This window comes from Pinus tabuliformis, chromosome 7, assembly GCF_031772625.1.
Source record: "Pinus tabuliformis cultivar Carrire ecotype Pingquan chromosome 7, CPIR1, whole genome shotgun sequence".
Lineage (NCBI taxonomy): Eukaryota > Viridiplantae > Streptophyta > Pinopsida > Pinales > Pinaceae > Pinus > Pinus tabuliformis.
Window position 1 is genome coordinate 741,482,043 of NC_142293.1, and position 13,814 is coordinate 741,495,856.

A 13,814-nucleotide genomic window follows, 5' to 3' on the forward strand; every position below is an offset into this window, starting at 1 on the left:
ATATTAGAAGCTATTGCATTTACTCTTTACAGAATTTAGTTAAAGATTGCCACTTTCATTCATTATGCGATGGTCCAAATTTTCTAAGCAAAGTCTGTTGGATTGATGTCCTCAGACCATTTCAGAAAGCGGAGCAACTTTCCACTACCAGAGAAATTAAGCTCAATTCTGTGTTTGATATTTTTTAATATTTTATTTTGTAGTAGTCTGATGATGAATCCCGTTATTGATAAAAAGAACGGAAGATTTATTAAGCTTAGTTTGTGCCTATATCTTTAACATACATTCCAAGAAATTAAAAATAATGTTAGAATCTATTCCATTTACTCTTTACACAATTCAGTTAAAGGTTGGCATTTCTTTCATTAGGCAATGGGCCTAGTTTTCTGGGCAAGTACTGCCAGATTAGAATGGAATAAAAGCAAACAAGTAGAACCTGTGAAGTGGAAATGAAAAGAGAGACAGCTAGCCTCTGAGATGGAAGACACAAACAACAGCTAGGAAGCATAATCAATGATCTCCAGTCCATTAATGCAAGGCAAAGCATGAGTAAATCCTACACAAATACTGGGCACACTGTGACCTGTGATGTAGAGCAAAGACCTATTGTGAATCTATTGATTTTAAGCATGCACTGCTATCGCATATGTGTGCAGTCTTATGGTTCCTTTAATAAAGTGGCAAGTAAATGAGGTAAGTTTGTTCAGCTGTATAGGATAGTTCAAAAGTGTATACCATCTAGAGGAGGGTATGACAGTAAGTAATGCAATTATGCACTGTCATCGTGATGCTCCAGAGATCACAGATATGATTATATGCAAAAGTTTTATCCTCACATACAGGTAGGAGATCCTGCTAGGTTTACTTGACCCAGCAGAACTCGAGATAATTTAAATGTATGCTGTTTCTTGGTGGAATTAATAGTCACCTTTGGAAAAAATAGCTAATACAAATACAAATTCAAGCTTATACAGTTCATTTTGTCATATCCAAATGCCAGGTTCATATCCACTAAGTATTATTGTAAACCTGTTATTTGTATAGTGGATGTAAAGTTACATGAAACCTTGATGTTCTGCTCACTCAATAAATGATTTCTACAAACAAAGATTCTGGAGGCAAAATCAAATTAAAAAAGAACTGTGCAAAACTTCAGGTTTTTGTCAGAACACTCCCCCAAGCTTGTTAGAAATTTTAAAAACACCTGCTGAAAGAATAACCTGATAACTGCCAGTTACTCTTTTATCCCTCACTTGGTTGTGCTAAAAGGCCACAACCGACAGAAATGGAGACTGTAGAAAACCAATATCTCCTGTGAAGACTGTACCAACAAATATCCAAGTCTAAATCATCCTTAGTTCATATTCACCTGCCATTGTGATGTATCTAACCCAAGGCAGCGCTTGGTACCCACTCTTTTCAATGATTTTGAGGTATCGAACCTGCAAAAGGAACCAGGGGAGAAAACTTAAGACTGGGTGAAAAATCAAGAAATTTTAGGAAACTCTTTAGTTTGTAGATCGCCACTGAAACATAAATAAGTCTGCCTTCGTATGCGGGTGCAGATTTGAAAGGAGGGAAAATATGAGTATTTTACTCAATATGTTATAGCAATGCCATTACAATATGTTACAGAGAGAATAAAAGAGAGTTTAGAAGCTTGACCAAATCATCTATGCACACAGATATTGCAGAGATATTCTCTGTGATCAAAAGCTTTGTGCCCAATTAAATCATTTTGAAAAAAAGTCATTTCATTACAACACAAAACCTGTTTCTTCTAATATAGTACACCAGATTCTCCTAAATCAACAAAGTCTGCATTCCAGTGCTCTTCTGGCAGATCAACCCAATATAACATTACAGGTTTATGAGGTTCAATCTCCTCATTTTTCTCTCTGGCACTCTGCCTATTTTTTTCTGCACAGAATAACCAATGTTCCACCAAGTTTCCAGAACAGGGGAGACATGGGAACAGGCGATGCACAGGGGGGGCATGTGGGAGCACCCCCAAATTTTAGGGAAATTCAGGGAGTATGACAGCACATCAGATCTATAAATAATTTGAATTCAAATCAATAATGAAATACATTAATTCATACATCATAAATGATTCAATGAAATAGAAATAGTAAAATATTATATACATTGAATTAAATTCATCATTCACTATTCTAAAATCTGATTAGTACTAAGCAAAATAATAGACATTAAAGTCTGAAGACTGGAATGGTAAAATGGAATTACTCAAACTCAAATAGCAAAGAGTGATGAGTCAATGACTTGATTTAAGGTTATCAGTATCTAGAGTCAAGACTCAAAAGTTAAAGCTGAAAATGAACAGAGGACACTAAGCCAATGTAATTAGAACCAGACCACTCATCAAACTGGTCAACCCCAAAACTGGGAACTGGAAAAAACTTGACCAAAAATCCAGCCAACCAAAAAATTCATAAATGTTCAAATTTTGAAATAAACACATAAATATAGGGGTGGCAAGAGAGGGAAGGGTACTCTATTGCCCCAAGGAGTACAAAGTGTTCAGGTACTCATGGGGTCTTGGTTATATGACAAATAATCAAGCAGAGATATATGGTTTCTACCAGGGAATTTTTTAGCCAAAGAACATCAGGTGGACACACTTACGGTTATGGGAGATTCTCTCCTAATCTTGCATCATTTGGTCAAAGGCTCCCTCCCAAAGGAGAAATCTATGGAAAACATCATGAAAAGAATCAGGAAAATTGCAGAAGATATCCCATCCAAAGCATATTTCCATGTCCTAAGAGACTTCAACAGAGAAGCAAACAAGTATGCTAACAAGGGGTGTAAATTGAAGATAGTTGAATTAAAGATTAATGGCCAAATCAGGCCTGCTATAATTCCCTAATGGCAGATGAAGTCTATTATAAAAATTCCCTAGTAGCATTATGTGTTGTAAATTTTGTGTTTTGTTGGGGCAGTTTTATAAGGTATTCACCTACAAAACTAAAAAATCATGTATATCTATTGAAAGGAGAAAACAATTGGAAAATTTTGATGAATTAGCTCTGTAATACATAATATATTTGCTGAGAACCAGGCACAAAATTATATAATACAAACACTTTCTGGTTTTAAAAAATACATAAATATTCATGTGCATCCATATGAATACAAACCATTATACACAAATATGCAAAGTTTCTCATATATATAACAAATAAGGGTGCATATAACCAAAATAGCACCAAGTACAATCCATATTTGAACCAAAAATGCATCAACAAAGAGGGATTTAGATGGCCTCTATAGTCCCGAAAAAGTTATGGTACAACAAATACCTACATATCACCAATATCATTGCCTATATCGGGATCCTCACCATCAATATCACCCTCCAAGCATTAAAACAAGATAGAAAAAACTTAACATGTCGAATCAAGGGTTTGTTTGAGTGATAGGTACATTTTTACTAGGGTCATGATAGTGGAGCTCAACGATCAATGCCACCACCATCGAGGCACATAGAGGGTTTGGTGCTCTTGATTAAATGTCAATTCCATACCCTCATACATGATAGAATCTAAAGGAAACGTTGAAATTCCCCCAATCTTGAGATATTGAATACTATCAAGTCTATTGGATTTTGAGTGGAATCTAAAATTCTACTTTCTCCATATGAAATACAATAAGGTTGGAACCACTCCCAAAGGAGAAATATAAAAGAGAATGTCACTTTTGCTTTAAGAATTTAACATTACCACTAATTACATAGCATTAATAGGGCCCTAGGGTTGAATATTAGGCTTCCCCACTCATAAATTATTGTTTTTAGGAAAAATTCAAGGGGGGCGCCCAACAATTTATGAGGGGAGACACACACAAGCATGCTTTTTGGGGAAATGCATCCCCCATATTCGGGAAAAATTTTCCATGTGTTACCCTGAGTTTCCCCAAAAGGGAGACATGGGGAAACATTTCCCTGGGCATCCTCCCCATTCCATGAGCGTGGTGGGAAATGTGGAGAGCGTGCCCCCCACCCTGGGGAACATGCCTTCAGGGAATACTGGGACTAACCCTTTGCTTGATTTTATTATTGTTGACATTCTAAAATATTTCTCGACATCTAATGAGTTGTGGTTGAGTAGTTGAGGTAAGGCATCGACATGTTAAATACCTAGGTTCAAACCATCGTGGTCATAGAGTTGTGGAAATTAAGTTATGAGCCAAGTTTGACAATGATACCCAGCATTCATATGGGTGTGTGTGTCTATGTGTGTGTATCTATGTGCGTGTGTGTGCGTGTGTTAACGCCTATGGCCTCAAACTTGACTAACAAATTTGGATTCAAAGTGTCATCAGTGCCTGTGAAAAAGGTCTTGTAGGCCATAAACATTTTGCTTAGGAATTTAATTAATTGTTGTTGCAGCTTCAAACCATAGAATAATGTTTTCTAGTAGAATGGGAAAGAAGACAAGATGTTGAGGATGAGAAAATGTATCCAACCCAAGACATAACCATGATATTGCCACTACCTAAATCAAAATCAAGGATGAAGAGGTTTTCAAATTGCTTGACATTTTTTAATCTCTGTAATCTCCTTGTTAATTTCTAATACTAGCCAGATTTATTTTCTCACGACAAATTAATTTATCCCCAGCAGTTTATTTATTTACCCAAATAAACATTGATTTATCGAAAAATAAATTCATTAGTATTTTTAACTTCTAGAATTAAAAATATGCAACGGAAATAAACCAGAGAGATCAATCACACATTGCAAAATTAATTAACTCACAACAATTCTCTGTAATTTCATTATTTGGAAAATCTAGGTTTTTCAACCCACAGAGATAAAAGGAAAAATACAAATTTGGAACCTGTAACTCAGCTCCCTCCAAATGAATTCGGCCCAGGTAAATCGACCTCAAGGAAATTTGCCTCTGAATGAAATCAGCCTGAAGAAATCAATCTCTAGCAACTCGATCTACGCCCTACCACTAATGCACATTGGAAAAAACCAGCACTCCACCAACTCGATCTACGCCCTACCACTAATGCACATTGGAAAAAACCAGCACTCCACCAACTCGATCTACGCCCTACCACTAATGCACATTGGAAAAAACCAGCACTCCACCAACTCGACCTCCTACAGATAAATACAATCTCCCTCCTACTACTTGGCCTCCTCGGATTCACATGAACCCACTCTCACTTCTCCTCCTCTACGCACTAGTCCACTGAACCACTCGCACTACAAAGAAAATCCTCTCTCTTCATGATGACCTACTCACACAACTTGTGCTTTTCTTCTTGTGTCTTCACCTTCTTGCTAGGCTCCCTTTATAATCTTCATTGAATCCAAATCCCTAACCCCAATCTCCCTTCTAGAACCATCTTGGATATCAACGATTAAGATTATTTCTATGTCACTTAAATAATTAAATTATTTATCCTTAAAAAATAACTCAATAGTTCACAATAATTAATTGACTTTAATTATTGTACTTTTCCTAAGTTAGACTTAGGAAAGAAGACATAATCACTAACAAAGGCAAATAATGTCTTCCACATGCTAAGACAACAAGCCAATGCAGAAGACCTTCTGATGCTACCACTTACATGAACACTCCCTCTGAGCAAGGAAGGGATTCTCCACTACCCCTAGCTTATCTCGGTACTTCACAGCACCCCTGTCACATTGCCTCACAACTTTCCATAGTCGCTACCATGTACTCTACCTTTGTTGAATTCAGTGCCACTGACTATTGCTTCTTGCTAAACCATAAGATCATGGTTGATCCCACGCTGAAATAACATCCAAATGTGTACTTTTTGTCCACTACACTCCCTGCCCAGTCAAAAATTGTGTACCCATGCAGCTCCACTCCTCCAGCTCTGACATATCTCAATCCAAAGTCTATTGTCCCTCCCAGGTATCTTAGCACATGCTTCGCTGCCACCCAATGAGCCTGTCTCGACTCCACCATGAACCAGTTGAGTGTGTTCAAATCAAAACATATATTTGGCCTAGCGTTAACCAGATATATCAAGGAACCTAGCAGCTGCCTATACAATGTGGGATCCACTAAGTCACCCTCAGAAGCGCATAGCTTCTTCAAGTTAGTGATCATAGGTGTAAACACAGCGCTGCAATCCTGCATCTTGAATCTCCTCAAGATCTCCATTGCATACTTGCCATGCCCAAGGAAAATCTCTCCTAGTTGCTGCCACAACTCCAATCCAAAAAAGTAATGCATCAAGTCGATGTCCTTCATGTTGAATTCTAAAGCAAGATCCTCCTTACACATCCCTATGAGCTTCTCCAATCTTGTCAAGAAGAGATCATCCACAAATAATACCAAGCCGAGCGATTCGCCCTCAACGAGAACAAAGTATAAGTTGGGATCCGCCTTGTTGAGAAATCTAGGGCATTATCATTAGGTGATTTCTCTTTTATTAGTGACTGCTTGTGAATGATTTTTACTTCTTTAGATTAGGATCTTCTTATTAGATTATTAGTGTTCTTCATCAAACAGTAACCAATGTATGAACATAAATAGGCAAGAGACACAGCATGTAGGCTATGAGCCAAGGCCAAAACCTCTCACTATTTGAGAGGAAAACCCGCACAAATTCTTCTTCTAGAGATTCCAATTGACGAATACCAAGAGCAAGACCCTTGACCTATTAGCCACTCCAAGACCAAGACACTGCTTCTCTTGACCGTCTTTTCTTCTTCGTAATTCTTCCTTTCGCTTCAACCTTCTTTGCATCAAGACATTGTCTTCACATCACTGTGTTACCAAAACCTTCTCATCATTGTCTTCAAGATCTTCTTCTCGCTGCCATGACCTTCATAATACCGAAATGTATGACTGTGGTGCACTACGAACTGTCTCATCTTCTTCGTTGCCACTGAAATAAATATTGTAGAGGGATCTGAATTCCCTAGACACCCAAACTCTTCCTTTGCCTCGTAGACCGAGTTCTGTTCTCACATCTGAATCACAGAGATGTTTCACTATTCATCATCACCGAAAACTCATAGAGGATATCCTTAATTTGTTGACCATATTCCACGGAAGAATCCAAACTTGTGACTGTTTAAAGAGTATCGAATTGTGGTCTATACAGATACCAATCTTTGTTGTTACTGTGATCTACATTTAAGAGGGATTTGAATTCCCTTCTCCATAGAACTGTAGTCTTGTAACCTTCCAACTATAGCCTCTACCGAAACATAGATGATCTGAATTCCTCTGTTGTCTCAGTTCACCGAAATTTCAGAGATGCGAAGTTCTAGACTCTAGAAATGTGAGGAGCCTAGACTCCTATATAAAGTGATTCAACCATATATTTACATCGACTTTAGCATCTGAATGGGTGTGTCACTTTGGGTGAGCCGACATGAGATATTCCTTCATTTTATAGGTCGACATCAAGAGAAGAAAGTTGTGCTTGTCTTTGGAGGGCTTTCTCGACATTTAATTGACTCATATACATCTTACACATGCTCAAGGAGAGCTCTTCATACATGACATTAATTCTTTGACCTTAATGACAAATCCTAAGGATCTCAATGGGAGCCATCTAAAATAAAATCACTTGCTCATGAAACCCATCAAGCAAGGCTTACAATAATAATTTTATTTTCTTCATTACATCATTTACAAAAGTCACAATTACATGTCATTATGAAGGTCGAACCTAGTTACACTTTTCAACACTCCCTCGTAACTAGGGAGGTATTCATAATGGTACTTCGTCATTCTCAATCTGAAGAATTTCTCATAAAAAGAATTCAGATTGGTAACTCATTTGTATAGCATCATATCAACCAGCATTGTTACATAGCAAGGCCTTGACTAACAGCTCCTTATCTCCACAAGATCTAAGCTCAATGCTGGCGAGACCAATGATTTATAGACACTCTCATCATTGTCTCTCTCAGAACATCCCCTACCCGAGTACTCAAGGTATGTTCCATGAGGACTATTCTTATCTTGGACTCCCTAGCCCTCAAAGAATATCGGTCCTCCACGACTACTCTTCTATTGGATGCCCTATCTCATCCTCAAAGAGCATCGGATGCCAAATGATTACCCAATCCTCCATTCTATCTTCCCAGGTGAAGACCAGAATGTCATGTCTATCTCTCCCTCTCAAATAGGGAGGCCATATTCCAATAAGGAATGTACTCATTCCTACAAAAGGAATGTACCTAAGCTCCCTCTTGGCTTAGGAATTTCCAAGTTTCTTCCAAGTAAGAAACTTCTTTTCTAGGCTCCCTCTTAACTAGGGACCTACAACAGCTCCTCATGTGGAACAACCAGTTGCCTGAAGAACTCCTCTCTTCTTCGATGTCATCAATTTCTTTTGTCATGGAGTCTTCATCTTTCGGGGACTTCTTCATAGGGCACAAACCATCCATCACTTTCATCCATGAGTTAGTCATGTCCTCATATCATCAGAAAGTGATCCATCAGTTTTCCATCTGGCTTTGCTTCATGTCATTCTGCTTTCATGCCATATTTTTCCGGAAGGATCTTACATCCTTCAATATGGTCCTCTTGGAAGTCATCCACAAATCTTCCCTTTGGTAGTCCTACATAAGCCCATCCAGATATTAGTTCAAAAATAAGAGATGAACACTTAAATCAAAATTACCTTTGTGATGGTCTTTCATCATGACATCTTCCAGTTTGCATCAGCATCCTGCATACATGTTGACATATCTCCCAAAGATACCCATTGTCAAGGGTCTCCATCTTTTTACGACTTCCATCATAGTCTTCATATATTGCTGGGAGATTTCCTAGTCAAATCTTCTTGGTCTTTTGGATGTTGATTGCCTTTTTCATCGTTGCATATCTCATGATCTCTTCCTTCCTTTCGTCACACATTTCATTCCCAGAAGCTTCCAATCAGAGTTCCTAAATTGTAGTCAACCACCTCACACTATATATGAGGACATATTATGTTGATTTCATCTAGTGTGACCTATGCCTTCCTGCATCCTTTCAGAGGAGGAGATCCTTTTCCTCTGACCATGCTTCTCAAGATAGAAGTAGTGATCTGTGTTACCTGCAACCATATGACATGACATTATAGTATTGAATACAAGCATACATACCTCATTTACCTTTAGGCAATCGAGGCTTCTTTCAGTTGCTTCCTTGATTGAAAAGATCTTCAACCCCTTCATCTACTTCATCTCTTATGTCATCATACCATCATCCCATGAACTCCACAAGTTGGAGTTCCTAATGAAACACCTGCTTCTACTCTAGATCGGTGAATCCTCCAATGAGGATCCCATCAGAGAATCTTATGGATCTCGCATATCCTTATTCAGCAGATGTTTCCCTTGATGTATGATAAGCCTTGTCCTAGATGACTTCTTCCTTTCCTTAAGTTTGCAATGAAGTTCCCAAGAACAGAATCCTTCATATTTGACTGCCATGATTTTGGTCTAAACATCCTTCATGTTTCCTATGGTGATGTCACGAGCTCTTGTTTCTAATGCTTCCATGATGCCATGATGCATCTTATTATTTATTATAGCCATATCCTATAAGGTTTAGGAGCTATGAAAAGAACTTTTGTGAGGGAGACTATCTCAGCATAGTGGAGATCTCTTACTTCCTCTTTTCTTGGACTTCTTCTCTTCGGCTCCTCTTCTTTGGTGATATGGGATTCTTCTCTTCCTCTTTTGATATTGTCTCTTTAGGACAATCTTTCTTGTAATGACCATAGTTTTTACATCCATAGCATTAAATCTCACCTGTGTTCTTTCTTTTTTGAGGAGAAAATTTTCCAAACTTCCCTTTCCTTCCTACAAATGTTTGATTCCTTTAACCTTCAACACTTTTGCCCTCAACTTGTCTTCTCCTATCTTGTCTAGAAACCACAAGTTGTTGAATGAAATAACTTTCTTATCCCCATGGAAATTTGTTACCTTGTTCATTAGTTAGTGTATTTAGAACAATGATGATTATCTTGTTATCATCTCTCCCAGATCTCGCAGTTGAGATCTTATGAAGATATCCCTTCATCCTTTGATCCCTTCAATTTGTGTAGATCAGAACTAAGTCATGTGACCTCCTTTATCGCATATTCAATATTGCTATATGACGGGAGCTTTCATAAGAATCCCTTTCCATGAATTCAAAGGAGACCTTTTTCATTGATGTGTTCAATGACTTCACTTTCTTCGAGGACTTTGTCTATCCTCCCTTTTCATGCAAGGAATTTCGATGACCCAACCAGCTTATAAATCTCCTTACAAACACAAAGTCATTTTACCAAATTTGATTAAAGAATTAAAGATACTTACTTGACAAGTGAAGATGAAATCTTCATCTTGCTCACATTGATGATGTTTGGAGAAGATGTATTAGTGCTCCCTTTCTTCAATAAAGAAGACAACACCTTTTGATCTAGCTCCTTTTGATGATGGTGATTGATGAGGATTTCTTTGTTGCTTCCTTGGATGATCTTCTTCAAGGGCAAGGATAGCATCCTTGCTTCAATGAGAGGGAACTTGCCTCATAGCTTTGAAGATGATGATAATGCCTTCTTGCTTTCAAGATACTTCAACTACTTTGGTAGTGAATGAGTGCAAATCAAAATTGCTTCTAGGGTTTCGACTTTCTTCAAGATGATGTGATCTTCATCTTTAAAGTCCTTCGAGCTACCTTGCTTTGTAGATAACTTGATGAGGGTTTTTGTGGTCTTTTGATGATGATTAGAGGATCCAAAACTTTTGTTGTTGTAGACTGCTTCTTCGATCTAGGGTTTTATCCTTCAATGTAGATCTTGATATTTTGCTTTGATAACCTTCGACTTGCTTTGATGCCTTTCTTGAAACTTGATCCTTGAGTGTCTCTTTGATTAGATGTCCTTCCTTTGACTTCAACACCTTAGCTCGGATAGCATGTTGAGAAATTTAGGGCATTAGCATTAGGTGATTTCTCTTTCATTAGTGACTGCTTGTGAATGCTTTTTACTTCTTTAGATTAGGATCTTCTTCTTATTAGATTATTAGTGTTCTTCATCAAACAGTAACCAATGCATGAACATAGATAGACAAGAGACACAGCATGTACGCTATGAGCTAGGGCCAAAACCTCTCACTCTTTAAGAGGAAAACCCGCACAAATTCTTCTTCTAGAGATTCCAATTGACGAATACCAAGACCAAGACCCTTGACCTATTAGCCACTCCAAGACCAAGACACTGCTTCTCTTGACTGTCTTTTCTTCTTCGTGATTCTTCCTTCACTTTGACCTTCTTTGCATCAAGACATTGTCTTCACATCACTATCTTACAAAGACCTTCTCATCACTGCCTTCAAGATCTTCTTCTCGTTGTCATGACCTTCATAGTACTGAAATATATGACTGTGGTGCACTATGAAATGTCGCATCTTCTTCACTGCCATTGAAATACGAACTGTAGAGGGATCTGAATTCCCTTAGATACCCAAATTCTTCCTCTACCCCTTAGACCAAGTTTTGTTCTCACATCTCAATTACAAAGATGTTTCATTGTTCATCATCACCAAAAACTCAAAGAGGATATTCGAAATTTGTTGACCATACTCCATAGAAGAATCTGAACTTGTGATTATTTCAAGAGTATCGAACTGTGGTCTATACAGATACCAATCTTTGTTGTTACTGTGATCTACATTTAAGAGGGATCTGAATTCCCTTCTCTATAGAACTGTAGTCTTAGCCTCTACCGAAACATAGATGATCTGAATTCCTCTATTGTCTCAGTTCATCGAAATTTCAGAGATGTGAAGTTCTGGACTGTGGAAATGCGAGGAGCCTAGACTCCTATATATAGTGATTCGACCATATATTTAAGCCGACTTTAGCATCTAAATGGGTGTGTCACTTTGGGTGAGCCGACATGAGTTATTCCTTCATTTTATAGGTCGACATCAAGAGAAGAAAGTTGTGTTTGTCATTGGAGGGCTTTCTAGCCATTTAATTGACTCATATACATTTTACACATGCTCAAGGAGAGCTCTTCATACATGACATTAATTCTTTGACCTTAATGACAAATCCTAAGGCTCTCAATGGGAACCATCTAAAATAAAATCACTTTCTCATGAAACCCATGAAGCAAGGCTTACAATAATAATTGTATTTTCTTCATTACATCATTTACAAAAGTCACAATTACATGTCATTATGAAGACCGAAACTAGTTAGACTTTTCAACACGCCTCACTCTTGGTGAAGCCCAAACCAAGAAGATATCCATCAATCCCGGCATACCATGCGCGTGGAGCCTGCTTCACCACATAAAGGGTGTTTTTCAACCTGCATACATGGGAATCTCTCCCATATACCTCAAAACCCTGGAGTTGCTCAATATACAGTTCCTCCTCAATAACCCTGTTGAGGAAAGCAGTCTTCACATCCATCTGATGTATCCTCCACCCCATCTCTGAATAAATGGACATAACTTCTCTAATAGATGCATATATGGCAACAGGTGCGAATGTCTCCTCATAATATACTCCCTCCTTTTGGGAGAACCCTCTCACCATGAACCTCACTTTATACTTCTCGATACTGCCATCAGTTGCATGTTTGATCTTGTAGATCCATCAAGAAGTGACCACAAACTTTCCCTCCAGTCTCGGCACTATATCCCAAACATCATTGCTCATGATGGAGCTATACTCCTCTATCATGGCATCTCTCTAAACCTACTCACCTATAGCCTCCTCAAAAGTGGAAGGCTTAGATTCGCTGACATTGCTCAATAGTGTCAAATAACAAGAATATCTAGTCAGTGTCCTACTTTGCATGAAAGTGCTACTAAGAGCCTCCACTTACTCCTCAGCATCTCTCAATGTCCCCTCGTCTCATCTCGGCCTCCTCCTAGTAGAGTTTGAAGGAATATCCAACTCATCCTCTGAATTCGTTGGTTGTGTCCCTGTTGGTGTTGTTAGTCCTTGCTTAGCCTTAGGAGCTTCTCGCTCCCTCTCCTCTACCACTAATATTTCCCTCGCATGAGATCTCCTAAGTATCATGTCCTCATAAAATTTGACATCCCGACTCAAGATCACCTTTCTCTAACCTGGAATGTAGACTCAGTAGGCCTTTGAAACCTCACTGTAGCCGACAAACACGCCCCTCTCAAATAATGGCTCCAGCTTAGTACTCTTCTCTGTAGGCACATGGGCATAAACTAGACTACCAAATATGCATAAATGACTCACATCTGATTTCACTCCTATTAACAGCTCCTTGGGACTCACATGCTCCAACACCTTGTGAGGACTCATATTAAGCACATACACAGTTGTATTGCAGGCCTCGGCCCACAAAAGCATAGGAAACTCCTAATCATAGATCATTGCCCTCTCTACCTCCATGATGGTCCTATTTTTCCTCTCAGCAACCTTGTTCCACTGAGGGTTGTAAGGTACTGTGAGCTCCTTCTTGATTCTTGCTTCCCTACAAAAATCAAGAAACTCATTGGAGGTATACTCATCCACATTGTCTGATCTCAACACCTTAATCTTCCTCCTTGTATGGTTCTCCACAAGAGCCTTGAACTCCTGAAACCAATTGAAGACCTCATCCTTGGTGTTCAGGAAGTAAATCTAAGTCTTTCTTGAATAATCATCTATGAACGTCACAAAATATAAGACCTGGTGATCGACGTCATAGACATAGGACCACAAATATCAGAATTCACCAAGTCTAATATGCCCTTTAACCTGGTCCCACTGGGAGGATATTCAATCTTGGCTTGCTTGCCAAGTGCACACCCTTTGCACACTCCATCCTACTCCA

General features: G+C 38.5%; 1 protein-coding gene across 1 annotated transcript in view; it reads right to left on the reverse strand.

Annotated features, from left to right (window-relative positions):
* Positions 1-785: 785 nt before the first annotated feature.
* Positions 786-13,814, reverse strand: part of LOC149249667 (AP-1 complex subunit mu-2) — a 79,353-nt gene continuing 66,324 nt past the window's right edge. The window contains exon 11 of the mRNA XM_089458752.1: positions 786-1,442. Within this exon, the coding sequence (XP_089314878.1) occupies positions 1,344-1,442 (99 nt within the window). The 3' untranslated portion in view covers positions 786-1,343. The remainder of the gene's footprint in view (positions 1,443-13,814) is intronic.